The 27,357-nt window shown below is 41.5% G+C and overlaps 2 protein-coding genes across 4 annotated transcripts in view; one reads left to right on the forward strand and one right to left on the reverse strand.

Annotated features, from left to right (window-relative positions):
* rgs9a (regulator of G protein signaling 9a) lies at positions 1-26,959 on the reverse strand. Of its 3 annotated transcripts, XM_044182716.1 has the most exons (18): positions 24,454-24,558; positions 22,660-22,717; positions 19,930-20,026; positions 16,039-16,089; positions 15,816-15,922; positions 14,191-14,242; positions 13,651-13,709; positions 12,807-12,883; positions 12,259-12,340; positions 11,761-11,823; positions 9,339-9,368; positions 9,008-9,069; positions 8,675-8,788; positions 7,582-7,697; positions 6,355-6,442; positions 4,763-4,901; positions 3,561-3,643; positions 1-1,513 (listed from the first exon to the last, which is right to left on the reverse strand). In XM_044182716.1, exons 1-18 carry the CDS (start codon positions 24,513-24,515, stop codon positions 1,357-1,359), a joined length of 1,497 nt encoding a protein of 498 aa, XP_044038651.1. In that variant the 5' UTR covers positions 24,516-24,558; the 3' UTR covers positions 1-1,356. The 3 variants fall into 3 exon arrangements, with proteins under 3 accessions (XP_044038651.1, XP_044038653.1, XP_044038652.1); XM_044182718.1 differs by lacking the exons at positions 22,660-22,717; positions 24,454-24,558 and adding an exon at positions 26,765-26,959; XM_044182717.1 differs by lacking the exon at positions 24,454-24,558 and having other exon boundaries at positions 22,660-22,894.
* gna13b (guanine nucleotide binding protein (G protein), alpha 13b) overlaps positions 25,074-27,357 on the forward strand; it is a 31,217-nt gene continuing 28,933 nt past the window's right edge. Inside the window, exon 1 of the mRNA XM_044182719.1 lies at positions 25,074-25,429. Within this exon, the coding sequence (XP_044038654.1) occupies positions 25,081-25,429 (349 nt within the window). The 5' untranslated portion in view covers positions 25,074-25,080. The remainder of the gene's footprint in view (positions 25,430-27,357) is intronic.

The following is a 27,357-nucleotide window of genomic DNA, read 5'->3' on the forward strand; positions in this document are numbered from 1 at the left end:
TGATCTGAAGTCTGCTTTATCTTGATCTCTTTTATCACTTTTGGCCAAGTAACCAGATTTACATATTGTACAAATCTTCCATAGAGAAATCTGCTCTCTTTAACTTCAATGTACTGACATACTTTTGTGCATTTTGACTATGACTGGTACAATAGTACGACAGAGTACAGATAGTTTAGTAAATATAATGCTTAAATCTAATTAAACATCTCTTGTAGACAGCAGCATATACAACCACAATTATTCAATTTTCATACATATTGCAGCCACAGAAGCTACAGTGTCTCCAAGTACATGATAGGGAGATATGTTACTTCAGTGGCTCCTCACACTGTTACTTGTATGGAGTAATATGCATGAAAAAAACTATTACAAGCTCAGCAAAAAAAGAAATGCTGTTTAATCAGCTCTAGTGAAAATCAATCAATAGGCTTGGTTTTCGACAAAACGCTTAATGTAATATACTGTATATAATAATAACAATAATAATCTTTAATTTTTTATTAATTTCTAAAGTGTCATGTATTTAAGTATTTAACATAAGATACATTTGATTTGTTGATACAAATTTTGACATTAATGTGACTTGTATAGAAACACAACATACTTATGGCAAGTCTCTGGAATTACTGTATCACTCTCTAAAAAACAGGGAAGGTGTTCAGTCACTATGGTCTGTTATATGTCACCTCTGATATTTACAACCTAATTCTGGAGCTGGAGAACCCTTGTGGTCATTTTGAGTCTCTTTGTGGTGGTTTTGAGTCTCTGTGGTCGTTACGCATCTATGTGGTCGTTTTGAGTCTGTTTTCCATATTTTTGCAGTCGTTTTGCATGTGGTCGTCTGTATGTGGTCATTTTGTGACTCTTTGTGGTCATTTTGTGTCTCTTTGTAGTTGTATCTTTTCTGTGTCTCTGTGGTCGTTTTGAGTCTCTTTGTAGCTGTTTCTTCTTTTGCATGTATTTGTGGTCATTTTATGCCTGTTTGTGGTGATTTTGTGTCTATTTGTGGTCGTTCTGCGTCTCTTTGTAGTCCTTTGATTGACTTTCCAACAATAAATGTAAACAGTCACTTCAAACACAGGCACAGGCCCAGGGGCCACCCTGACCCCTTGGGCCCCTGGGCCTGTGCCTAGAAGGCCTGTTCAGTAACCTTCCATAATGAATCACATTTGATAATTTGCTAAAACAGAACAACATTCATTGGCATGACACTGAAGAGCAAAGCAAATCTGTCTGTACAGTGTATATACCCTAATGGAGGGCTGGTTCCTGTGTTGGTATTTCATGTGTGACATGACCTGTACACACACACACACACACACACACACACACACACACTTCCACTGTATATCTCTACTTCTTCCGGTCTATTTTGCTCATCATGGCCTTGACATCGACAGGAACGGCGGCAGCGGCGGCCTTGGCCTTTTCCTCTTCCTCCTGCTGCCAGAGGATGATGGGATGGATGCCTAGGCTTCGGTTCTGAGCATTTTGCTCCAGCTGTGCCGGACTAGGGTAGAAACAGAAACATGATTAATTCAAGATGAGAGATCCATTTTATGGTGTGACCGGGCCCATATGGCATATACAGCAGGTAAAATAAGTATTGAACACGTCACCATTTTTCTCAGTAAATATATTTCTAAAGGTGCTATTGACATGAAATGTTCACCAGATGTTGAAACAACCCATGAAATCGACACATGCAAAGAAATCTAACCATAGATGGCCAAAAATGATGTGTTATAATGTTAAATGACACAGGGAAAAGTATTGAACACATGAAGAAAGGGAGGTGCAAAAAGGCCTGGAAAGCCAAGACAGTCAGTGATTAGAAAGCAGTCCTGCCCCTTGTCAGTGCAAATTAATATCAGCTGGTTCAGTCCCAACTGATGGCCTATAAAAAGCTGTCACAGAAGAAACATCTCATGATGGGTAAAAGCAAAGAGCTCTCGCAAGACCTTCGCAACCATTTTGTTGCGAAACATACTGAAGGCATTGGTTTCAGAAGGATTTCAAAACCTCTGAATGTTCCAGTGAGCACTGTTGGGGCCATAATCCGGACGTGAAAAGAACATGATTTCACCATCAACCGGCCGCGACCAGGTGCTCCTGCAAGATTTCTGACAGAGGAGTGAAAAGAATGATCAGAAGAGTTGTTCAAGAGCCGAGGACCACTTGTGGACAGCTTCAGAAGGAAGCTACAACTGTTTCAAAGAAAACGATAAGTAATGCACTCAGCCGCTGTGGCCTGTATGCACGCTCACCACGCAGCAAGACTCCATTACTGAAGAAAAAGCACGTTGAAGCTCGGTTAAAGTTTGCTGCACAACATTTGGACAAGCCTGTGACATACTGGGAGGATATAGTCTGGTCAGATGAGACCAAAACTGAACTCTTTGATGCCATAATACACACCATGTCTGGAGGAGAAATGGCACTGCCCATCACCCCAAAACACCACACCAACAGTGAGGTTCGGAGGTGGAAACATCACGGTGTGGGGCCGTTTCTCAGCATACGGTACTGGCACACTTCATGTAACTGAAGGAAGGATGAATGGAAAAATGTACAGAGACGTTCTTGATAAAAATCTGCCGCCATCTACCAGGATGATGAAGATAAAACGAGGGTGGACAGACCCAAACACACAGCCGAGGAAGCTCAGTTGGTTTCGGAGAGAGAAAATAAAGCTGCTGGAACGGCCCAGCCAGTCACCTGACTTGAATCCAATTGAAAATCTTGGAAAGAACTAAAGATCAGAGCTCATAGAAGAGATCTGAAGACTGTTTGTGTGGAAGAACGGGCCAAAGTCACACTTCAGCAATGCATGCAGCTCGTTTCTCCACACAGGAGGCGTCCTGAAGCCGCCATTACCAACACAGGCTTTTGTACGAAGAATGAAATGAATTTCAGTAAGCGTGTTCAATACTTTTCCCTGTGTCATTTAACATTATAACACATAACTTAATTTATGGCCATCTATGGTTAGATTTCTTTGCATGTGTGGATTACATGGGTTGTTACCAACATCTGGTGAACATTTCATGTCAATAGCACCTTTGGAAAAACGGTGACGTGTTCAATACTTATTATACCTGCTGTACTGTATATGTTCACTGAATTTAATTTGTGGCACGCACAGCATTGAAAGATGACAAATTCACTGGCAACCTTTCTTTCAAGAAGCACTGTGCACATTACTCTGGGTACTCCACAGAGCTAAAATGACTCATTCAGTATCTTTCTGCAAATTCCACTGACATGTATGGGATTTTTATTTGGGAGCTCTGCCAAAAGCCTCCTGTCTGCCCCTTTAGGTTGTAATGTGTTTGAATCTGTCATCAAACCAAACCTAACTAATAACTGCATACAGTTTTTGCATAAGTGAGTATCCAACTGTGGGGAAGAAATGTGATTGTGCTTGTTGTTTCTGCATATTTTGAAGCCTTTTCAAAATGAACATATTGAACATGTCAGATCAATATGTATTCATGTGCAGTGATTGCCAGATGTCAGAAAGGAATGGTAGGGATCAGGTCAATTTAGCCACCAACCTGAAGTTATGAGGCTCAGGGCTCAAGGCCTTCTTCTGGATGTCTTTGTACACTGGTGACTTGAGGTAACGGAAGAAAGTATCCTGTACCAACGAAAGCACATGAGACTGCAGGTGACCAGCTTGACTACACACAAGTGCCTGAAATGTGACCTAGAGTCTTACGAAAAATAACAGTTTTTCAGAACAGGTAATGTTCGACTTGATGTGACCTCTATGAGCACCACAGGTATCAACCGGCACATTGTTCACAAGCAGGACTTTCTGCTTGGGGTTTTGAGCACTGGACCTTTGTATCCCCAGAGAAGGGACCTACTGACTGCACCACTGGGGAGATGTGGTTTTCACACACCTTCTCACATGTTGAGGCAATGACATCACATGTGTTTTATCTTAAAACGCTCACAAAAGTCAAAATGTTGGTGATAATATTCTGAAAAAAACACATCATTCTGCTGGTTTCGGGTGTATATTGTCAAATATTTTGGTGATTTTTGATCCAACACTCAGAACAGAAAATGTTGTGGATACAGTACAAATTATGGCAAGATACTGACTATCACTGCGGTCTCACCGTTTGGCCGATCTGAACACTATTTGAAACGCTTGATGTCTGCCATCTGGGGAATGTCTGTGTCAGTTTCGGTAGCATTTGAACAAAGACTTGTGGAGATAAAGATGTTAATTGCTTTTGCATATTTAGAAAAATACAGAGTGACGATCTTCTGAATTGACCACAGGCTGCAGTGATCCAAACCTCTGTCACACATCAGTGGATGTGCTGAAAGACTATCAGCTCTGTAGGAAGTACGGGTGATAAGTAAGTTAGGAATGTGGAATGTCTAGAAATGGACATTTGTTGTAATAAGCCAGGGCCACTTTAATCAGTCATTACCATTAAGCCAATTTTGACTTATAGAGCATTTTTGTAAAATTGAACTTAAAGAGGTTTAAAAATGTAGAATTTCAAAGCCGTATGGAATATCACAAATCCCCTTCAGCTACGCTGCTCTGTCAGTGTACATACACTTGGGCAGTGACTTCAATACGTTTTTTTTGGCTAAACACAGAGCCAGAGATCTCAGTAGATCATCAAATGAATCATTAATCACTTATTTGTATTAATGAACCACCCTAAACATGAATGATAGGCATTATTAGCTACAAGGTAAGAAACATTTGACTTTAACAGTACACTGCCACCTTTTTCATGAGCATGAAGACGTGTGTCTGTGCTGCTTCCAGCACGTAGCGGTGAGGATGCTCCAGGCCTTTCACTGTCAGGCCCATTGTCCTGCCATCAATGTTGATCCAGCGGGGGGCACCAGGGGCCAGGAAGGTCCTGAACACACAGACACTCCAGATCAATATCATACTGCATGGCTGACATTTTAAGAGGGGTTGAGGTATAGTCTACCAACTCTGTTTGGAAATATACTTCAAAAACAACTGTAGTTTGCATATTAAAGGCCCTGAAACCAATGAGGCCTATGGTCCCATGTAGTGACACTATTGTCTGCCAAAGTTGGAACAGTTTTAGTTATTTCACATACGCATTCACATTTCACATTGTATTTTGTCTCTGCTCTTCTCAATGGATTGAAGTGGGTGTGGCTTTATTGGAAACAGGTGATGTGAGCTACTACTGTGCACCAATCAGGGTTTACCAGCATTTGAATCAGAATGTGATGACAGTTGGTGGTGGGTTGTTTGCTGATGTTGGCAGCACTGTCAATCAAATTTGATCAAACCACACCCACACAGTCCTGATGAAGCGGATTACATTTTTTTTCACTGTGAAATTCTTAATGAATAACACTTCAGGAACTTTTCAGGAGTTTTTTCCTGACTTTATCTTTTATTGTTGCTTACTTATTCATGGCCATTTCATTTAAAGGCTGACAGGACTGACCAGCTGCGTCTGACTGCCCTCTCTTGTTGAAAGTTTCAGCCTGTTTCACGTCTGACCACAGCCAGCATCACAGTGTGCTTTGTTGCACCTGTAACCACACCCAACAGTGAGGTCACGGTGTCCTGGAGTACACTTCTACATCACTGCTGCAAAGTTAAACCACTAGAGGTCAGCAACAACAGGATTTCCAGGAGGGGTTTACTTCCCCTTTATGTTATGAAGAAATACCTGAAGCTTACTTTGAAGCATTTGAAACCAGGTTTTCAGTGGCTTTACGTTTGTTTTTTGCTTATGTGGGACATATAGTAGTTTTCAAAGTCATCTGCTGGACTTTATGGATGATATGACAGAATACAGTGCTGCGTAACACCCACACCCTATGTGTTTTTTAATTTAATGCTGAATTCTATAAGGCACACTGCTTTGTTTTTGTTTTATTGTTATTCTATAGTCGTATGTAATATGTTTTGACAGGTCGAAAACTAATGTTGTATTGTCTTAAGTTGATCAGTGCTACACTTACCTTACCTGCCTCAGTACAAAATACACATTTCCTCTTAGAACAGGTTGAGCGGCAGTGAAACTCACTGTTCCTTAAACTTTGAGTAGAGGTGTCTGACATATTGTGAATGGTGGATGAAAGTGTGGTGTGGTATGTAAAAGAAAGCAAGAACATAACTCACAGCAAACTGTGAAAGAGCACAAAAAAATCTAAATACTCTATGTACAGTCTATAGACATATACATATTATGTAAACAGTTCAAGAGGAAGATCTTGTTCACAACAAAAGAAAGAACCGTTTGTTCACGTGAGGCCTGTTTACAGTAGTATCTGAAAATGGATACCACACACACACTCTCATATAAACACAGTTTGTCTTACTTGAAGATGGTCTCAGCTTTTGTTGACATGGAAGATGCAGTGCCCCACTTCAGTTCTTCAGCTGCCTCCCAAAAAGCCAAGTTCTCCCCTGGGACACACACATACACACACACACACACACACACACACACACACACACACACACACACACACACACACACACACACACATTTGGACCCTAATTTATTTTTACGCCCAGGCTGTGGCACCAGAAGACTTTGGGCTGTTATATCAGTTTGTGTCTGTAAAGACAGCCAACTGTTTCTCATCTAACGCTGTGAATGAAGGGTTTATTTCGACCAAACCAGAGTTGGTGATTGTTGTAACAGTGGAAAGACTAACAAAGACGGTTTTGGTGAGTTTTATTTTGTTTCTGTCCAGTCTGAATGAAGTGTGTTTTACGACGATCTGCAAGTTAAAATGACTGTTTTTCTCAATGGAGTCTGGTGGGCTGTAGCGTCCGTTTGTTGTGGTCTGAGATGCTGTGTCAAGTGCGACATCTAGTGGCAGTGAATGTCGCTTACAGCTCCTTTAACAACCACGCTCGAGGAACAGAAGGAAAGCTGAAGTGCTGCTCATATGGGACTTTTTGGATGGTGGAAGGCATATATTGTCTGAAACACTGCATGTGCATGTGTCACATGTCGGCTGTGTGTCTTCAGATCCTGTTTTAGTACCTTATATCCATGTCAGAATCAGAATCAGAATCAGAATACTTTATTGATCCCAGAAGGGAAACTCTTTGTTACAGTAGCTCGCCTTTACGTCAGTGCACACAGGAGGAAGTACTAGCAAAAAATACAATACACTATAAAACACTATAAAACAGGTCAGAAAATAAATGAAGTACCAGGTGGGTATAAGTATAAGATAAAATAAGTGTGAAGTACCAAGTGGGTTTACCGGTTGATGATGATAATACAGTATAATAATACAATGTAATAATATAAGTAATAAGCAGTGGTGCATGTACTGTCGAGTTAAGTGTAGCTTGCTGAGATTATTAAGATATGTGTTCTGCATATAGGAACTGTAACATCAGAAAATGGAACATCAAAATATCTGCGATATGGGAGGAGCAACAATATCACAATTTAGACTGCATTGCTAGCCCAACACCTGCCTTCGCCCTGCTACGAGGAAGGTTGTTCTTCTACAAATGTACTAATACCAAAAACAAGGAGAGGGTTCCAGAGAAAGTGTGTCTAATGACATTTGGCAACATACCGCTGAACTCCTTCTTGAGGAAAATCTTGAAGTCGTCTCGGCCTCGCAGGTCACTCAGCAGCTCGAACAGGCTGAAGGACCAGCGCTCTACTCGCATCTTAGTGGGGACGTCAACTCTGGACATACACGCAGAGTCGCTCACTGAAACTCTCACTGCTCATACAAACTGGGACTTTCAAAAGGATCCACATTACACTTTTACAGACACACAAACATTTGGAATACAGCTAATGATACATTTACTATGCATCCCCATCTGTGTGGAGTTGTGTTTGTGTCATAAAGTTTCACACAACAAATTGAATTTACTCACATTTAATAATGTGCAAATTAGTTTAGTATCGTACAAATGAAACAAGTGGTTCACAAATATGTTTCTGTATTTGGAAAAAGTTTACGTGGATAGTCCGCCTGCAGATTTTTCATACGGTTATAGAGTATTTGCTTTGTCGGTAGATGTTTGACAGATTATCAACAGACCACATGTGACAGTTCATGAACACCCGAAGCGAGATGTTTTTTGTGCCTAAACCTAACCAGACCTTTATTTGTGAAACAGCTGCTGAATCTCAAATGATACAAATTATAAACCATCTGTAGGCGGACTTTCTAAATTAAGTGTAACCTTGTATTTTGTATCATGTATTTGTACATTTTTCAAAAGTCACACATCAAAAAAGTGGATTTATGAGTTGACGGCCGACAGATTTGAATTAGTGATTTTCGTTTCTTGGCTGTAGCTACGGTAGCTGTGATGTGGCTACTCTTTACTGCTCCTCTCAACAGTAGCTGAGAAAGCATTGTAAAGGCAGGATTTGAACCTGGGGCTTCTATCAGACGTGACAGCGTCCTCATACAGCACAGGCTCCACCTGCTCAGCACACGTTCACGTGGTGCTGTAAAGCTTTCAACAGGTTTCCACCCGAATCGAAGTTACAAGCTCACAATGTGAATTCAGTGTAGAGGTGTGAAGAGGCCGGCCATCTCCCAGCCTGGTTTTTAAGTCGTTTGGATTACAGTAATCATAGCACTGTCTCACCATCAGTGTGATCATTTCTTGATTTGAGACTGATCGAAAATGCAGTGGCCTCACCTTCTCATGTTGAGAGTCCAATACGTGTCGTTGTCTGTCAGCCAGGGGTTGCTGGGCAGACAGGGAGCCAGGAACGGGTCGTGGTTTTTGTAGGTGGTGATGTACTTGACCAGTCTGCAGAAACAGAACTGTGATGAGACCAATGGAATCCACAGAGCTTCCATGTCAGTGTTTCCAAACCGGGCCAGCAGTGTTTTAACTGATTTTATGATATATAATTATCTTTTAATAAGGAGATCCAGATCTGATGAGTCATAATTACAAGAAAATGCTTCAAATTCATTTTGAGCCCTACAAAGGTTCCCAAATACATAAGAAACCAGAGGAACTTACGCTCCAAGGGACACGCTAGATTTGACCTTTGACCTCATGATGGCTTGTTGATAGAACATGTTCTAGGATAAAAGAGGAACACAAACAAAATCCTAATTTGCTTTTGGAAATTTGTGATTGTAATTTTGTGAAAGTGTTCTGAAACAAAGGATATCGAAGTATGCACTTTCAAACCTGCAGACAGACGTCCACGTGAGAAAATGTCCCGCTCGTTGCTGATGTTTAGAGCTTCAAACCATCAGCACTGAGCTTGGAGGAAATGTGGGGTGCTATGATAAAATCAGATGTGTGTATTTTTAAATATCACTACTTATTAAATACTACGACTTACCATGCGTCTGTACATGTCGAAGGTGATTTTCTGTGACACAAGAAGGAAAAAAACGTTAGTTTTCATGGCGAGACTTGGTTGGGCTCACACTGAACAGGCGGTGTAACAGAGGACTGAGCACAGAGGAATCCTGGTGCTACCACGGTGTGGAAGCCACTACACAAACAGAAAGGTGGAAAATAACAAAAACAGCCAATAACAGTAAAGGATACTTGATCTTGCAGAATTGTTTTGGTGATTATTGCAGCCAAAAATGAATACGTTTGCAGCGGCTTTTCAAAAAAAATGGAAAAACGGACTCAGTATTTGATCTTGGTACTGGTCCTGTGTGATAAATGATGGTGAGAGTAAAAATTGTCTAAACTTGGCTTGTTGAAATGTAGGTTTTAATTTGAATTGACCTGGTTTTGGATAGGTTTATTTCATGCAGGAAAGCAAAATTTGTAAGCATTTTTACCACATTCATACCAATTTCTTATGGAATGACTGTGGGAATTAGACAAAATTGCAAGCCCTTGAAAGTAATGCAGTGTCTGGTTGATTTTACATGAATTATTACAATCACAACATCACTATTTCCTGGAGCGAGCGACTAAAGACTACATGGAAGTTTATATAAGTGGAGTTTAAACACAAGAATGACAATGTGGGTAAAACACTGTATACTGTTTTATTTGTAACTCTCTCTTATCTTCATCAGTGTAAGGAGATCTGTTAGAAAAGAGACAAGGACAGAAAAAATGCAATGAATGAAATAGGTTCTGTGTACGGCAGAACTACATATAGAGGCAGGCTGAGCCATTACTGCTACACTTCAAGGCGCCGCGATTGTGTTGGCTCGCCTGTGGTGACCGTTTCAGTTTCTCTTTTGCATGTTACAAACAACAGAATTGGTTGACAAAGATATTGTTGCGTTCACGCATCACCTGGCACTGCTTGCGTTTATTTATGGCTTCTTTCACATGGCATCTATCCACAGGAAACTTCTGTATTGTTTATTTGAAGTTTTATGAAATAATAATAATATGAAACAATTACTCAGTTGAAACTCAACAATTACCCATTTACTCTCAACAATCCCGCAACTGAGTTTTAGGAATCATTTCTTAAAGACTAGGGAGCACATCAGCTTTCAGGAAAAATACTGACATTTCTGTTAAGGCTAAAATGATTTTGAGGAGTCAGTTTTAGACAAGGGGCCATACTTTCGAGCCAGCAGTAGAACAAACAAAGTTGTAATGTAAAATAATCTTTGTTGGGCGGAATGCATTGCTTTGCTCATTTCCTGGCTGGTGGTGGAGTGGTGCAGCTGAGGTGCTCTTGATCTAAATTAGGCCGTGCATTCAGCTTTGGTACTCAGTTTGGCATGTATGTTGACTTTTGCCTCTTTGAGTTTGCCACACAATTTTTCTTGTACCACGGTCAGGGTGAATACTCGATTCTGATTGGCCGCAGGGTCTCCATTAATTCCTGACACCTACTAAGTAGTTCCGGTGAAACTGTCTGTTCCAGCCGTTCCGGCTCTAAAATGATCGGAATAAACTGAGTGTCGTCCTTCAGTGCCTCTGAACACCACCGGACGACGACTGTAACACACAAGCTGCAGGAAGTACACTGCCCCGCTGAACTTCCTGACACTCGGAACGGCGGAGGAAAAGTATAATGTACACAAAGTGTATGAGCCTAAATGTAGCCTAATGTGCGCTTCCATGGCTGCTGCCAATGTTGTGTGACGTCAGACAGCTGCTTCTTCATGAAGTCGGGGTCGACGGATTTGCCCGAGTTTAGTAGGAACTCCGACTTTGAGTGGCGTTCCGTTGCAGGTTTACGGAAAATAAGGCATAAAAGTGCAGACAGACTGGGTGAATAAACTGCTACAGCCAGGTATTCAGATAAAAGTAGCAACACTGCAAAATAAAAATACTCCATTACAAGTTACAAGTATTATCAGCAAAATGCGCTTACAATATCAACAGTGAAAGTAGTCATGATGAAGGAAAATGGCCCCTTTGAGTGTTATGCTGTTATTTATTATATTTTTGGGTTATTATTACTGATGCATTAGGCTAATGTGTAAGTAGCATTTCACTGTTGTAGCAGGTCAAGGAGGAACTCATGTTAACAATTTGATATATTGTTAACTAGGCCGTGAATTTGTAACAGTGCATCATATTGTGTAAACTGAAGTACAGTACTACAGATGTGGAGTATAGTATATAGAGGAGATGTACGTGCATTGTTGCTTTCCACCACCACTGAGCCACAGTCAGGGGGGGTTCTAGTCTCTAAGCGGATCTGTCTGTAGAGATCAGTCCAGTAGTACTGCTCTCCATGTTAAGCTCCAGTAAGTTTCTTAAAAGACCAGCTGACCTCAGTCTCTCCACTGTGTGTGTGTGTGTGTGCGCGCGTACTGACCTGTTACCTCTTCTGCGCTGGGATCAATAAGACGCTCTGGACCACAGTCCATAGCACTGTGAGTCCGACGCTGGACACAAACAGGACAGGTGCATGATAAATGTACAGTACATTAAAATGAGATCTCTGCTACCACTGGAGCTACAGAATGCATGTGTTTGGATCATGGCATTTTGTTCCTCTCATATATATGTGTGTATATATATGTACACACACACACACACGAGCTCTGCCATAAGTTCTTTCTTTACAAAGATAGTGTTCAGTTTTGATTTTCGCTGTCAGAGAGGAATTCATTTAACTCCATGTTTATTTTTGAAGTTGGAGTTTGCAGTGGTGTTGAACGGACTGCATTATATTGACAGGTGTTTCTAATATTTGGGCCAGTCGAGAGGGCAGTCCGTTCAACACCACTGCAAACTCCAACCTCTGTTGTATTGGATTGCATTACATTGTACAGGTGTACCTAATTAAGTAAAACACACACAGAGTCACACACACTGACCGGTGGCCTGTTCACTATCCAGTAAGCCCTCTCCTGGCAATCAAACACCACACGATCCGGCTTCTGCCTCTCCTTACCAGCCCTGACACACACACACACACGCACACACACACGCACGCACGCACGCACGCGCACGCACGCACACACACACACACGCACGCACATGCAGACACAGGAAACAAATGGGAAGTGTTAGGTGTTAAGAGGAACTAATTCACCAAAATCTAAATCCTAGCTTATCAAAACGCTCATTGTGTCCACAGATTGGTTCGTTGAACTGATTGTACTGGTCTGTATAATATACATTTATAGATACATATACGATATATAAGAAAATATGTACACAAGACTAAGAATCTGACCACGCGTTTGGTGCCAACCTTTGGTATCAGAAAGTGTTAAATACTCATCTAGGGCTGGGTACTGAACCTCTGACCCCCCCACACACACACACACACACTCCTGTTCATCTTCACTGTGAACTGTCAAATAAAGATGCCCCCCAAAAAATGACCTCAAGAGACAGTACTGGTAATGGTTTCACCTACTTGTACTGCTCGGTGGCCTGCATCACGATGAAGTCCCACTTGTGGTTCAGCCATTCATGGAGGTGGTCGTAATGTGCCTGTTTAAAACACAAATACAGCGGCAGCATGGAGCAGCGCGTTACAAACTCACTCCTCATCTGTTTGTGGACAACCAAACAGATGAACCAGTGAAGACAGATTCCAGTGGTAAATTACACTGTATTACATATATTAAGCTGAAGTATCTGCTTCAGAATTCAGTATTTTTGGAGCCATACCAGAAACTAAAAGTCAGGATATCTCCACCTCTGCTGTTTCCATTTTGAGCATTTAAAAAAGAAATCCGCCTCTCCCCGATCGCTGGAGTTCCTCTAGTCCAAAACTACATTTAGCATTTTAGGCTGTGTTATATGTGTTCCTAGTACAGTCGTACAGGAGCAAGAATCTAATATCTGTTCACCATTCGTATAAAAATGGACCAAATAAATGAATGCAAATTACATTTTTTAGTTTTTGAATTTGATTTTTGTAAATAAGGAAAAACACTTAAACCATAAATATGTTCATGTGAATCACTGATAGTCAGATAAACACTTTGATCCCATAAACATGTTCATCGATAGGAATGAAAGCCTGGGATGACAAAAAGCCGGGTTTCAGAGGGATCTGGACTGGGATGCAGTTGGGTTCCATGATAAGACGTGGACTAGCACCCAGCCTGTACTGCCCCTTGAATGTCCAGGATGCACTGTGATGAAGGCCACACTGAATGCCACAAACCGCTCCTGAGCACTGTCAGTACCACTTGAAGCTCATATAGACTGAAAGCAGGCACGTACAGAGACAGTCCTTCCTCTGCACCGACCTGTTCGTAGGGCTCCAGCATGCCTTTCTTGCGGATGTTCCTCTTTACCAGGTAAATGGCTGTAATTAGAGCAAAACAAAATCAATACTAATCACACGTTAATTATTGCAAACAGCTGTATAAAGTGAACATTGGGAAACCCGCTTGTTTACCCACTGATATCAGTTTCATATGCCAGTCCAGTACGCAGACAGGATGTGTTTAGAAGTGGGGGGAAAGACTAGCCTAAATCTGTCACAATGGAAAAAACGCACCTTCCTACAGCTGCTATTTATTTCCATACAGCTTTTTATCTGAAAGGCGAGTCTAGACGAGACCAGCTGAGCTGAAGGAGGGGAGAGTGCCTCTCATTCACGCTCCTCATCCAGATTTGGGATTTGGATATAAACAGCAAGTCCCTTCTTCTAAAACAATGCAAGTTGTTCTTAACCATGTGGCTTGTGACTCAACAGTCAGTAGGTTTCATCCTAAAAAACCACTGAAGCTCTGGATTGTCCTGCTCTAATCAACCCCCCCTCCCATAAAACATACTGTACCCACCATAGTCAGAGTCCTCTGCAACCCATTTCTGTGTAGGCCAGAAGTATGGGGTCTGGAAGGGTTTAGATTGGAAAGACAGTATTAGTGATTCAGTGTGTAGAGTGGAGCTTTGAATAACAGTGGCAGGATCACACTAGCATGTGATCAGATGTTCCACATACAGCGCGTTTTCACTAGAGCTTTGCTACCTGACCTGAACAGAGTAATAGGTTTGGGCTGCGGTTTGGACTTCAGGCTCGGGTCAGGTCCAGGTTTTGTCCCTTTCCTGACCTGTTAGGGGTCCTGGAGACCCCGGGCCCTCTTTAACAGCTGAAAAAATGACTTAACGTTGTTCCATTAGATTTCTACTTGATAACTTTTCCTGATTGTATGAGAATTGCTTCTAAACATGATTGTGAACTGATGAAAAGCTTTTACAAATCTGCACTAGGCTCTCCCAAATAAGTCCGTTATCTGCTGTTAACAATGCGGTTGATTTTGTAAATATGATTAATTAAAAATATTTTTATTTTTACTGGTCACATTTTGTGCAACAAGCACCAGACTGTTGGAAATGAACCCTAAGAACCTCCGTGCTAATGTGCACATCAAACTTGTCATTTGAATTATTCCACAGTTTCTACTCTAAAGTCACACAGTCCCATAGAAACTTCTCTCTCCGCTAATAAGTCCCTCGGGACGTCCGTTCCTACCCAGCCTGTCCTACCAGTCCTCCCCCGGTGTCTCCTGGTGTCCAAAGCACCGGTAACCGGGGCAACGGCTGCGCACGTCTTTTTAAAGAGTCTGACCAAAGTGTCGGCTAGAGCTTCGCATTTTTACTTACAATACACGTGGCCGTGTGGCTGTGACGCGCAACGTGACGTGGTAGAGACTGTTAAATGTTCCCAGAAACAAAACTACTGTATTATTTTAAAAATCCAAGTTTATTTGTGGATCTCTACCAGGCTCACGTTTATGTCACAATATGAAGATCTAAGAGGCAACTATTTCTTTCCCGGACAGCAATCAGAAACGTAGACTAGTGCCAGGAGGATCTTCATCGTGTCCAGAAACGGGATTTCAACTTAAAAGAGCCAGGCGGGCCTGAGCATGGAAGCACCAAAAGGTCCACTGTCCTCTTTATGCCCCGTTCACAGACATGCAGCTAACTTCCTGCCAGAGGTCATGCTGGTGTGGTTTGACAGTAATCCCTTGTCTAAAACTCAGCGATAATTTCAAAATGTAGAAACATATTAATTTGTTTAAAAAGTATTAGCACATTTAGTGTTACAAATAATTGCCATGAAATGTGTGATAATCAATCATTTCTAATATCAAAAACACAATAATAAAGAAGAGACATTTGAAATAAAACAATAAAACAGACTTTCTCTCAATAGCTGACATCAGATTAGTTTGAACAACACTATGTCCTGTCTCAACAGGAAATGCATCCCACGGAACACCACAGCGCTCCAAAACTCCTCCTAGTTCACTGTCTTCTTCAGCCCCCTGTGATGACATCAGAACATCAGCAGCGAGCTACACAGGATCTTTAGTGAAGCCAAATTCTCTTTCCCTGCGATGTTCACGTGCAACATTGACTGCAACTATAGGCAGCAGAAGAAGCAGGGATTTAGTTTTACCTGGAAGCGGTAGAGGCTGGTGTCGTTGCACATGGCCAGCTTCTTGTGGTTCTGCAGGGGGTAGATGTAGCCATAGGCCACTAACATGGTGCCAAAGGCCTGAGCCTCTGGGACACAGACAGGGAGAGGAGATGAATGGATGGGGCAGTAAAAAACATGTGGATATGTCTTCTTTTTAAAATAACTGACAGGTAACCAATCTTTGATTTTTCTGGTACTGTACCTTCCGGAGTGGTCTTCATCTTGTTGGCAACCCATGCAATGACGTCCTTACCTGTGTGGAAACACAGATACGAGCTGAAACACTGCACACACAGACTCCAGTCTCCAGGTGGCTGCGGATCAGTTGTCTACCAGTAAAAGGCAATTAAACCTTTAGAGCATACTTCAGGTCTTACTTCAGACTCAAGACCATATTACACCTACATGCATTAAATACCTAAATACTAAGTCATTAATTTTATTCAACTAAGCCCTCAACTTCCTGCTATTCCTCACACGATTTGTATTTTACACATTTCTGGCATCAAAACTGTTGAAAAGCATTGTTATTCTAATGTTTTTCTGTAAAAAGTTTGCAGTGTGCCACAAGAATAATGAGAGAGCCTTACTGTGTTTAGTTCTAATCAATTATTAGATTGATCGCTTGATAAACGCAATCTTACATTAATTACATTTGCATTTAAACAAACATTGCATTTTACAACTCGAAGTAAAAAAAGATAAATAATAAATAAAATGCATTTACCAATGAGCCACTCTGTTTCCTTATTGTGTCTTTAAATGATGAAATTTAACGCCAGTATGAAACTGCCGATCAAACTGGAAAGTCTTTTGGTTACTCCATTCACTCCCATCTCACAATACATTGTTCTCTTGCTTTGACATTTACAGTTTCCATTTCTTTATCACTTTCATTTCGACATGTACTTAGTTGTACTTAGCATAGCTGTGCTTTGAGCTAAATGCTGAGGCTGATGGGAATGTCATTCGTTTTTGGTCACGAACCAAAATATTGGACAAATTCAAATTCTGACCTGCTGATGGCGCTTCATGAAAAGTCCGAGGATCACTGAATCCGTTCGAGTCGTTGTCTGGGCACCATGCCATTGTGTGGCTAAAGCTGGGTGGGCAGCGTGCCACCCTAGAAATGAAATGTTAGTGTTCTGTCACAGCAGCGCTGGCTTCGCTGCAGAACACTCGTTTGATTTGATATCAATAACAATAACTCTGAAAACGAAGACGTGCTTGAAGTAACTTAAACTGATTATTATCATTTTGTGCCAAGTAATTATTCAGATATTCAGATAATTCAGAAGCATAATTTGGGCGTGACAATAACAATGCTAAATCAGAGAAGCTTGACTGCTGCACACAGCCATGTCGCATTACCTCCCACATCTATCATTCCCTGTAATACAATATTTGGAAGTCTTTTACCAGCATACTTAAAGAAGGGTGTCCAAGTCTACATGTAAATCTGCGTGTTAGATAATCCATTGGTATTAGCTCAGTATCAGCGTAGTACCAGTCCATCTGAGCAGTATATTTTTCCGTGCAGCAAACGAACGAATACTGAGCAGCCTTCTTTGACGAGAGCCTTGAATATGAGGGCTGGGTGAGCCGAGCAGCACACAGTTTTACCCCAGTATTCCTCAATATGGATACATGACCAGATACAGTGCCTATAACGTCCCGCCTCCACTTGGCTTTTTGTGCACATTTGTGTCAAACTGGGATTCACCCTGTGTCTGAGCTGGGGGGTGATCTGTAGACGAGGCAATATTCTAAACTGAGTCTCTCTGTTCTATTACATATGGACATTTCCTCTGCAGATTGCCATATTTCTACCCACGTTGTTTCATCTATTGTAAGATTAAACTCATTATTCCATACTTGTCGTAAATATTCTGAAATCATGTTACTGGCATTCCCCTGACTGATAAGCCTTCTATCTGTGAGGTCTGACAGTCAAAGAAGTAACTGCTTCCGGTCAGAGTAAAGCTACGAATGTGTAAAAATCAGAAAGAGGGACTTCTGGGCAGAACATATGTCTGCTGAATTTGTTCGAATGCAAGCATCACTCCTTTATCAAAGAAACGCCCCAGGGTCTTTCCAAATCTTAAATCCTCCATCTGAACAGGCCGGAGCAGAATCAGTGATACACTGTACTGGGGCCAGGGAAGACCCTCCACTTTCTTATTGCCTGCCAGGCTTGCAGACTGGTTCTAATTCTAATATTATTATCCATAACACTCTTGATTTTTCTTAATCTAGAGCAAATGGAAGTGTGTTACCTGCGTTAAATGATTCCCAGGTCGTTTGAGTGTCTGCATTTACAATGCTGGCTCTAATAGAGACTATTTATTCTTTAAAAAATGAAGCAAATTCTTCACATCTAAGAGCTGATGAGTTGAGCTGAAGACTGAGAGCAGCCGATGGATTTAGAAGACTGTCAATTGCAGATTTCTGAGATAATAACAGACAGCATCGGCCAGGAGCCATGACAACACAAATGAATAATTACAGGTAACAATCATTCTACATGAATCGCATTACTGGGTTCCGCTCCACCTAATCATTCTGTAAACTGTTACTCACAGCAGGAGGTGCTTATACTCAGACCACTGCAGTTCACATGGGGGGCTTGGCCCATGTATCCATGCTGACCTTTCCCTTGCTGTTCGTGGATCAGATTAAAAAGCCACTTTGGCTCCTAAAGCACTGTCCAGATCTCATCCAATTGTGGGCTGCCTAATTTAGCCTGTGTTAGCAGCTTAGACAGCAGGGCAGCCTGTCAGTGTCCTCCCTCAGTCTGAGCCTCAAATAATGCAGAGAACAGGGACATTAAAGTTCAGGAATAACAGGCTCTAAACTATTCAAGCCTTTATAAGTAATCTGTACAATCCAATGGGACACAAGGACACAAAATTGGAAGATTTAGTTACCAAACGTGCCATTATGTTCACCAGACGAGCTAGACTTTGTCTGTCTGCTGTTTGAGTTTACGAGCTGGAAAACCAAAGCAGTACGCTAAAAGAGGCAAAGAAGCTCGGTACAGTTTGGGAACACTGCAGAGTTGGTAATTATCTGTGTGTTCATCAACACAGTCATTTTATACATTGTTAATATACAGTTATTTATAAACTCAGCTTTTAAGATACAAATCCTGATTTTGTTAAAGCACCCTATAAAGCTGGAGCCAAAAAACAGGACAAAAGGGAAACAGAACCAAGAAGGAACGGTGACTCCATCCCTTATGTATCTGGACTGTCTGAAAAACTACAAAGGATCTTTAGACAGCACGATGTTCCTGTCTTCTTTAAACCAGGCAACACTTTGAGACAGAAACTCGTTCACCCTAAGGACAAGATGCCCACACAGAAACAGAGCAATGTAGTCTACTCCATTCAGTGCAGTGAGGAAAACTGCAAAGAACGGTACACAGGTGAGACCAAACAGCCACTACACAAAAGACTTCATCAGCACAGACGACACGCTGACTCAGGATTGCACAGCGCCGTGCATTTGCATCTAAAATCTACAAACCGCACATTTGAAGACCGTGAGGTGAAGAGTCTAAGTAGAGAGAAGAGCTGGTTTGAAAGAGGAGTCAAAGAAGCCATTTTGTTGAAAAGGAAAACCCCTCTTTGAACAGAAATGGTGGTCTGAGATTCAACCTGCCAACGATCTACCACAGTGTATTAACACCGTGGTCAAGCCAGTCACATGCTAATCAGGTACTGAACAGTGATGAGGGAGGTGCAGCCAGAGAACAACAGGCCTGATTACTGATTACTGGGCCATCATGGAAACTACTAGGTCAGTTTCAGGTGAAACTAGGCAGGTAAACAGCAGACACTCGGGTAGACTCCTCCCTGAGGGCGGGGCTTAATCAACACAGAGTAGCTTAAATTTCTGAGTTCAGTGTCCAGATGACTACGACTGAAACCTTTTCTACGACCCTATGAAGCTGATAGCATGTAATAACCCTATAATATTCTGTCATTACGAGGGAAAAATATGTAATATATGAACTTTAGACAATTTTTTGAGTCTTAGGCACTTAGGCTTTGTGAATGTGTGTGTGTGTGTGTTTGTGTGGCAGTCTCACCAGCGATGACATGTGGGATGGTAGTGACGGTGAGTTTCTGCTCCGAGCCTTTAACCCCGCTGTCTGGGTCCTGCATCTCCACCACAATGGCCTCCAGCTGAAAGCACAAGGACAGCAGCCAGGACTCAGTTATGTGAACCAAAGAATACTGAGGACATTCAGGCCCACTGGAATAAACACAGTCACACCAGAAGTCCATTTAGCATTCAGGAAAAGAGAAGCATCCGTCACTAGATACACTGGGAAATGAATATTTTCTATCAAATAAATCGCTTCACAGCTGAGTCTGACAGCGTCAACAGGGAGGACATTTGGGGATTTAAATCAGAGAGTGAATCTTTAAAAATAGACAACCTGTAGATTTTCAGATTTTCTCGTGATTGAGGTTATATGTTGTACCAAGGCCATTTGGACAGGCAGGATAAATGAGTGGAGTCTCGCCTGTTACATCGGAGAGAACGACTGAATTACAGTAATTACCTTTACTTTAATACCTTTCAATGGAAAGAGCCATTCTCTATGTCTATTCATTTGGCATGTATGAGTTACCATCAAGTTATGCATCTGTTGTGTATAGAACCCCAAAATATCCAGTAGAAATAAATAAAAAAAGAAATTATGAAATAAATAATCATATGAATAAATTGTGTAAAATATATAAATGAATCAATTTGTGAAACAACTGAAGAAATGATTAAAACTCTGAATAACTGAATTTTATTGGATATCATTTTTATTTAACTGTAGACATTTTATTCCCAAAAGTGTGTTTGGATCGCCTCCAGCACGTTGTGTTTTCGGAGCTGTTTGTCTGGACTTGGTGGAAGGGTGCGGCATGGGCCGAGGAAGACCCCATTCCATTTCGGAGCGGATCCGAATCACGCGGCGGATGCACGAGGTCAGCTGTAACACCGCTGCGGCTACATGAACTCAGTTCGTTGCGCATGCGCGAACCCGTCATAATTAAAGTGAACGGCGTGCCGCGACTAAACATACAACACAACACAACAGCCACCTCAAACATCTGGAGAAACAAAGGCAGCAGGTGTGTAGGAAACCGCCAATCACACACACGCAGGCCGCGGTGGGGACAGTGAAGGGAACGATTTACTCCAGCACAAAGTAGAAGATTATATTTCCACCTGCTCTCCTGTTGTTCCCACAGCCTGTGATTGGAAACGTTTGGGAAACATCCAGACGTGTTTGCGCCTCAGCTGAAGGCGCTGCTGAGGCTGCTGGCCTCGGTCAGCGCTCTCCCAGTACCCTTCTAGTTTCACTATGGCATTTTAATACCCTCCAATAATACATTTCATGTCAACTGTTATGTCATAATGCCACTTCCCATGACAGTGGTGTTGTCACCGCCCTCTCACCTTTCAGACAACCCGCCTCTCTAAAGCTAGCGAGCTCAATGACTGCTAGCACACTGAGCCAGTTAGCTCCTGTTAGCTAGAGCAACAACAATGCCAGCATTATTCTGAATCAACCTACTAGAGGCTGCTGCTGGAAATAAAGACATGACTCAGACACACTAACTAAACTTGTGTAGCTTTTAGTCTTAGCTTAGCAGGGCTGCTCCTGCGACCTTGCTAGCTAGGCCGTATTACCCAGCATCAAAGTGAAGAGTCCTGTTAGCACTGTTAGCCACATGTTCAGGTGTCTGAGCGAGGCGTTGAAAAGTGTAAGTGACTTTGGGCAAAAGTGTCCAAATGACTGAAATCTGATGTAATGTAGCCTAACGTTGCCAGAATGTATTCGGAGGATTGATATTGTGAATGTCATTTTACAGAATGTAAGCAGAGGCCATGAGTAAGCCGAACTTCTTGTCTGAAAAATGCCCTTTTTGTATGATGTGCAAAATAAAATGAAATCCTTGACTGAAGTTAAATTATGACCAAACTGTCCAACCTCCCATCACCATTTACTGCGGTGTTATTTTTGCACATATATACATATACTTACATACAGTATACGCATACAGAAGTATCGTCTGCTGCACATACAGTATAGTCACGTACATTCAAAGATATACAGGGAATGGACAAAATACTAGCAACACATACTTACAATGTAAGGCAGTGAGGTGTGTTTCAGCATGGAGGCCCATGTTAAGTTCAGCACACAGTGATCTTTACTCTTATAAGTTATAGAGGATGTATTTCATTCATTTAATTATTTAGTTCCATGTGTAACTTGTAATGTGTTTTTCATTTGCCTGCTTCCTTTCGCACTGTAATCAAATGAACTTAGTTTTTTCAGTTATAGATTCAGTCCCGTGTCTCAGCGTGTCAGGTCGGGTTGTGCTGCTAAACTACAGTATATTTCGATGCAGTGACGCCTGGCAGGAGAGCAGCAAAGCTAAGTGGCTTTGGTGGAATTAGAGATGATCTTTAACAAGCCCCAGCTCCTCTAGTGGCAAATCACGTGTAAATCTCGTACAAATATACATGTACTTAATGAGATCTCTCATGTAACTGGAAAAAGGAAAATATTGAGTAGGGGAAAATGTACTGCTTAAAAAACTGTAAATGTTTTTTTGTTGTTGGTTTGTTTTGTCCAAAGTGTTTGTGCTTCATGTTTTTTGAATGCAATAAAAGCAATTCCCAGAAATGTTAAGTCTAGCTTATCTTTAGAATAACGTTTAATATATCTGTAAACTTTACTAATAAAATACCAGCAGTTTATACAGCGTAGACGCACTAAATAATAATAATGATGATATCCACCCACCTTTTTGAAGCAGTGCATACGGGGCCGGAAGTGTTGTCCCCGGTCTGGACGGGCTGTTCTAATGGTCATATTTGCAGACGGATGAAGACCAAAGCAGATGGAAAAAAATACAAATCCTGGTGTGAAATACTCCAATTATAATATCGGTAGTTGCTGACAGAGAAGCCGGTGCAGTTTACATGAACACCCTCCTCCTGTGTAGGGATTATAAGCCAGGATGGGAAGGATGGACTTCTGTAGGAAGCCTCTGCTCTCACCCCCCAGGAGTTACAGACAAAAGCCTGTCTGGGTGGTTCTTAAATGAAGAAGTAATGAAGAAGAGAAAGTCCTAACACATCCAGTGTCAGAGCTGGGGCGTTTAGTTTAGCTGGCTGTGTATGGAGGCAGGAATGTGTCACGATCACCAAAGACTTTAGGGGTGATTTGATAAATTGATTAATTCATTATTATTTTGCATTAAAGGATGCAATGTAAAAAGACAACTGGGTAAAAAAGTAAAAATGATCATTAATCCGTTTGGGAAATATGCTTATTCTCTTGCTGAGAGCTAGATGCTCTCACTAATAGCACTTGCATGTCTGTACAATAAATGTGAAGCTGCAGCCAGCAACTGGTTATCTTAGCTTAGCATAAAGACTGCAAGCAAGGGGAAACAACTAGCCTGGCTCTGTCCAAAGGTAGCAAAGACCACCTACCAACACCAACACAGCTATCGTAGAAAAGGTTTCAGCCGTAGTCATCTGGACGCTGTTTTCAGAACCAAGACGTTTCGGCTCCCATCCGGAAGTCATTCTCAGTTGTGAAAAACCGTCTTACTTCTAAAGCTCACTAATGATCATGTTTAATCCAAACCCAAACCCAAGTGTTTATTGGGGGTTATGTGCCAATCACTTTCTTGGCCAGTAACTTCGTAGAGTCTACGAGAATCTACAAGGCCGTAAAACCACAACGTGTAGTATTACACTTCAGTTTCTGTACGGATTAAACAAGCTGTAGCCAGCTAGCTGAGTGGTATCGATCATCTAACTCAGCAAGAAAGAGAATAAGCATATTTCCCAAAATGTCAAATGATTCCTTAAATCATTTCCGTATTAATAATAATAATAAACTGGATTAGTATAGCACCTTTCAGACAAGAAACGCAGCTCAAAGTGCTTTACAACAACAAAAGAAATGACATGTGCTTCACATGAAAATAGACAGAACCAACATAAAAACAGGGGTAGAATGCCATAATTAATGTATAACAAGACTGAGAAGAAAGCCCACTTGATCATATTATGTCTTTAAATTATGAACAACATGTATGAATATATACATTTGCAAAGTTTAAGAGAGGAAGTTATAATTCTGTATTACTAAACTAATTATAAGATACTACTGCAAGTCATTCTTCTGTCTATCTAACTCACAATTGTGTCATAGTAAGTCATAATAGGTTAATTATGGCTTTCTAAATCATGATTCTGATAGGTCAGAATTCTAATTTGCCATAACCAAGGCTGGATTATAACTGGCATTGAGGACAATTGCCCAGGGGCCCCAGGGGCTCCTAAAGTTACTGTGTCTCAAGTGTTTTGTAAGTTTTTAATCCAATACCAAAACCACAAAGCAAACCTGGGGCCAGATAGTAGCCGATTCTAGCATTGACCCTAACAGGTTAATCTGGCCATGAGGTCATGAGCTACTAGCCTACAGAATTATGAAATAAAGTTGAAATGTATCACTCCTAACTTCCATCTATGTATTTAGCTCCACACAGTAGAGTCTAGAACAGAGGGTGTTCTGAAGTACCTGTCCAACTGAGAACATCGCAGAGACGTAGAGACAGGGCTCGGGGCGACCCGCCCAAACATTGCAGCATGGGCGCGCTCACGTTGTCTATCCTGAGCGTGCCTCGCCCGCCACTGTACCTCTCACTTGTGCTGAGTTCATGTATATTGGAAAAAATGCCATCACATAAGCTATGCCTTGTAACCATGCATGTAACAGACATTTGAACCTCATTCGACCCAAGCTTTCTATGGACCTTTGATATGCTAAACCCTCATGGTTTCATGATAGTTTTTTTTTTTTTTGATAAATAAACCACACATCAAAATTCCAGGAAGGGATAGACCTGAATGTTGTTAATTCCTTTGGTTATATGTGGAGTGAAGACACTTTGCTATTTCACGTGATATTTATGTATGAGTGTTGCCAGAATTCCATTTCTTTAAGAAACCAATGCATTTTGCTTAAAAACACATTTCCCACGCAGCATTTGCCAGTGGACTCACGAGATTAACATCATTTTGGCAAACTTTAGAATCTGAAGGTTCAGCTTCAGTTCAGTGTTTGCGGACCGGATTTCGATTGTTAAACTACACTCGTGAAAGTTGCGGTGGAAGTTACATTGAAGTGGATTCCTACGACACGTGAATGCAACAGCGGACTGGGGTGAGCTCAGCCCTCCTCGCTGTCTGTATCGATGAAGTTGTTTCAAAGATGGCGGATTTCCTGCCGTCCCGCTCGCTCTTATCTGTATGTTTCCCTAACTGTCTCCTCACAAGCGGCGAGGTAGAACAGTTGCGGAAATCTAAAGAGATAGATAAGTGTATTAATCGAGATAAGACTTATGTAAAAAGGCTAGTGAAGATCTTATTACTTGGAGCAGGCGAAAGCGGCAAGTCCACTTTCCTCAAGCAGATGCGCATTATCCATGGGCAGGACTTCGATCAGAAGGCCAAAGAAGAATTCAGAGCCACGATTTTTAGTAATGTTATAAAAGGTAAGGCTACCCTGGGCATCCAGTGTATTTCAAATACGGACGCTGGCTTGTTTTGACCTCTGTATGGGTCACCTACTTTCGGGTGAAAAGAGTATTGAGTGGGAAGTTGGTAGCCATGCTAGCTGCAGCTGAACCGATTGGAGGGGCACTTTTCTGTGTTCGACAAAGCTAGTGTGGTTAGCTGGTTAAGCGACCAAGAAACGCCCATGTTGTTTTTGTTTGTTTACACGGCGGGGCTGACCGGGACGGGGTCGCGTGCAGTGGGGTCATTGTTTGTGTTCAACCAGAGCTTCCCAAATATGATTTCATTTTCCACCATCTTCATATTAATTCACACATAATGTACAAAATGGTTTGTCATTGTCCTAGTGTTTTCCTCATGGCTGCTGTTAGCACCGAAACATGCCACTCTGTCTTGTATGGGGAGAACATGACACCAAAATCCTTGGAAAAATGTGCCTGTTTACTGTAAACTTAACCAACATCAAATAAGACCATGGAAAGTCCTCGCTAACAGAACTACAACAGGACTGAACACTGTGAACCTTTTCTGAAAGTTGACACATTGACAAATTGAACAGCACCTTCAATCAAGTCTGGTACGAAATTTACAGGAAGAGCCATGCATCAACTAAAAAGTCATCTTTTTGAAGATATGTGTGTGTGTTTGCAGGTTGTTTGCTGTACGGTGCTGAAATATAAATTGTTACCGCTTTTTGAATGAAGTCTGGTTTCTCCAAACATTTGAAATCCACCTATTCAGGCTGAGTTTATGACGTGTGTGTGACCGTTATGTTACAGTACAGATGGACAGGTTGGTCAGTAGTTTCAGCAGTTTCTGTAAAAGTTACAGAATCACTTCACTAAACTTTCCAGTCTACATCAACATTTAGCAGTCTGCTGTGTTATCTGCTAACAGACTTCATTAATGAGCCAATGAAGTTGCGCATTGCTTTGAGATGTACCCACAACAACACACACGTTGCTTTATGGGACAGTTGACTTTTAGTATTACCCCTGGTCATTATGGAGGGAAACCACATACAAACACTTGAGCTGTTGCCTTAAGGTGCATCAGTTAACCTACTGGTGATTTAGAATCTGATTGTGCCGCCCGTTCAACATTGTTTTGGCTCATTAGTTTTTCCCCAGTATTGAGCTGTATCACAGAAATGACTAATGTATGTTGTATCGTTTTTTTCCTTCAGGTGTTGACTTTGAGAATATGAGCGGTTATCTGTTAGCTTGTCTGTCACTGCCTCCCACTGCTTGTATGACAACACTGACCCATCCTCCTCTTAGAATACCAGCAACACAGAAAACAGCATTGCGTACCTTTTTTATGTGTGCAGTAAGTTCCTGCTGCTGTTCACCTATCCACATCACGGTGTCAAACTGATAAAAGTGGTTAAAAATGTCTAAAATGTAGACTTACTCACAGCTTCCTGCGGCTACTTGACACTAAAAGACACACGCAGTTGTCTTTGCAGGAACGCTTTCACTGTGAAAATCAACTACAGAAAGTGTTGAGTTTGCAATAAAAACATGCTAACCTATGCTCTCTTGTTCCTGTGTTTTTGCTCATGATTTCAGTTAAAAAATTTAACTCCACATTTTAGGCAGTTGGAAAAAGGCGACCTTAGATTTTAAATAGTGTATAGTGCAGGGCTTATGTAACTCAGAGTAGTTTAAATTTCCAGTTCCCGTCCAATTTTTTCACAATTGAGAATGACTTCCGGATGGGAGCCGAAACGTCTTGATTCTGAAAACAGTGTCCAGATGACTACGACTGAAACCTTTTCTACAATACTGTATAATACATTATTCTACATCATTAGTTTCCAATCTTAGCTGTACACTACAGCTGCTTATATCCGTGACTAATGTCAGGTCCACATTAGGATTAATCCACAGGATTATTATGAAAA

The sequence above is a fragment of the Siniperca chuatsi genome, linkage group LG21, assembly GCF_020085105.1.
Source record: "Siniperca chuatsi isolate FFG_IHB_CAS linkage group LG21, ASM2008510v1, whole genome shotgun sequence".
Classification (NCBI taxonomy): Eukaryota; Metazoa; Chordata; class Actinopteri; order Centrarchiformes; family Sinipercidae; genus Siniperca; species Siniperca chuatsi.

What these genes read in the sequence shown, in the direction of transcription:
- rgs9a (XM_044182716.1), bottom strand. Translation starts at nt 24,515, where the DNA reads ATGTTTGGGCGGGTCGCCCCGAGCCCTGTCTCTACGTCTCTGCGATGT. An exon ending in TGCTGGAGCCCTACGAACAG is followed by an intron (nt 12,884 to 13,650) that starts GTCGGTGCAGAG and finishes TGTTTTAAACAG; the next exon opens with GCACATTACGACCACCTCCA. An exon ending in TGGACTCTCAACATGAGAAG is followed by an intron (nt 7,698 to 8,674) that starts GTGAGGCCACTG and finishes GTGTATGTCCAG; the next exon opens with AGTTGACGTCCCCACTAAGA.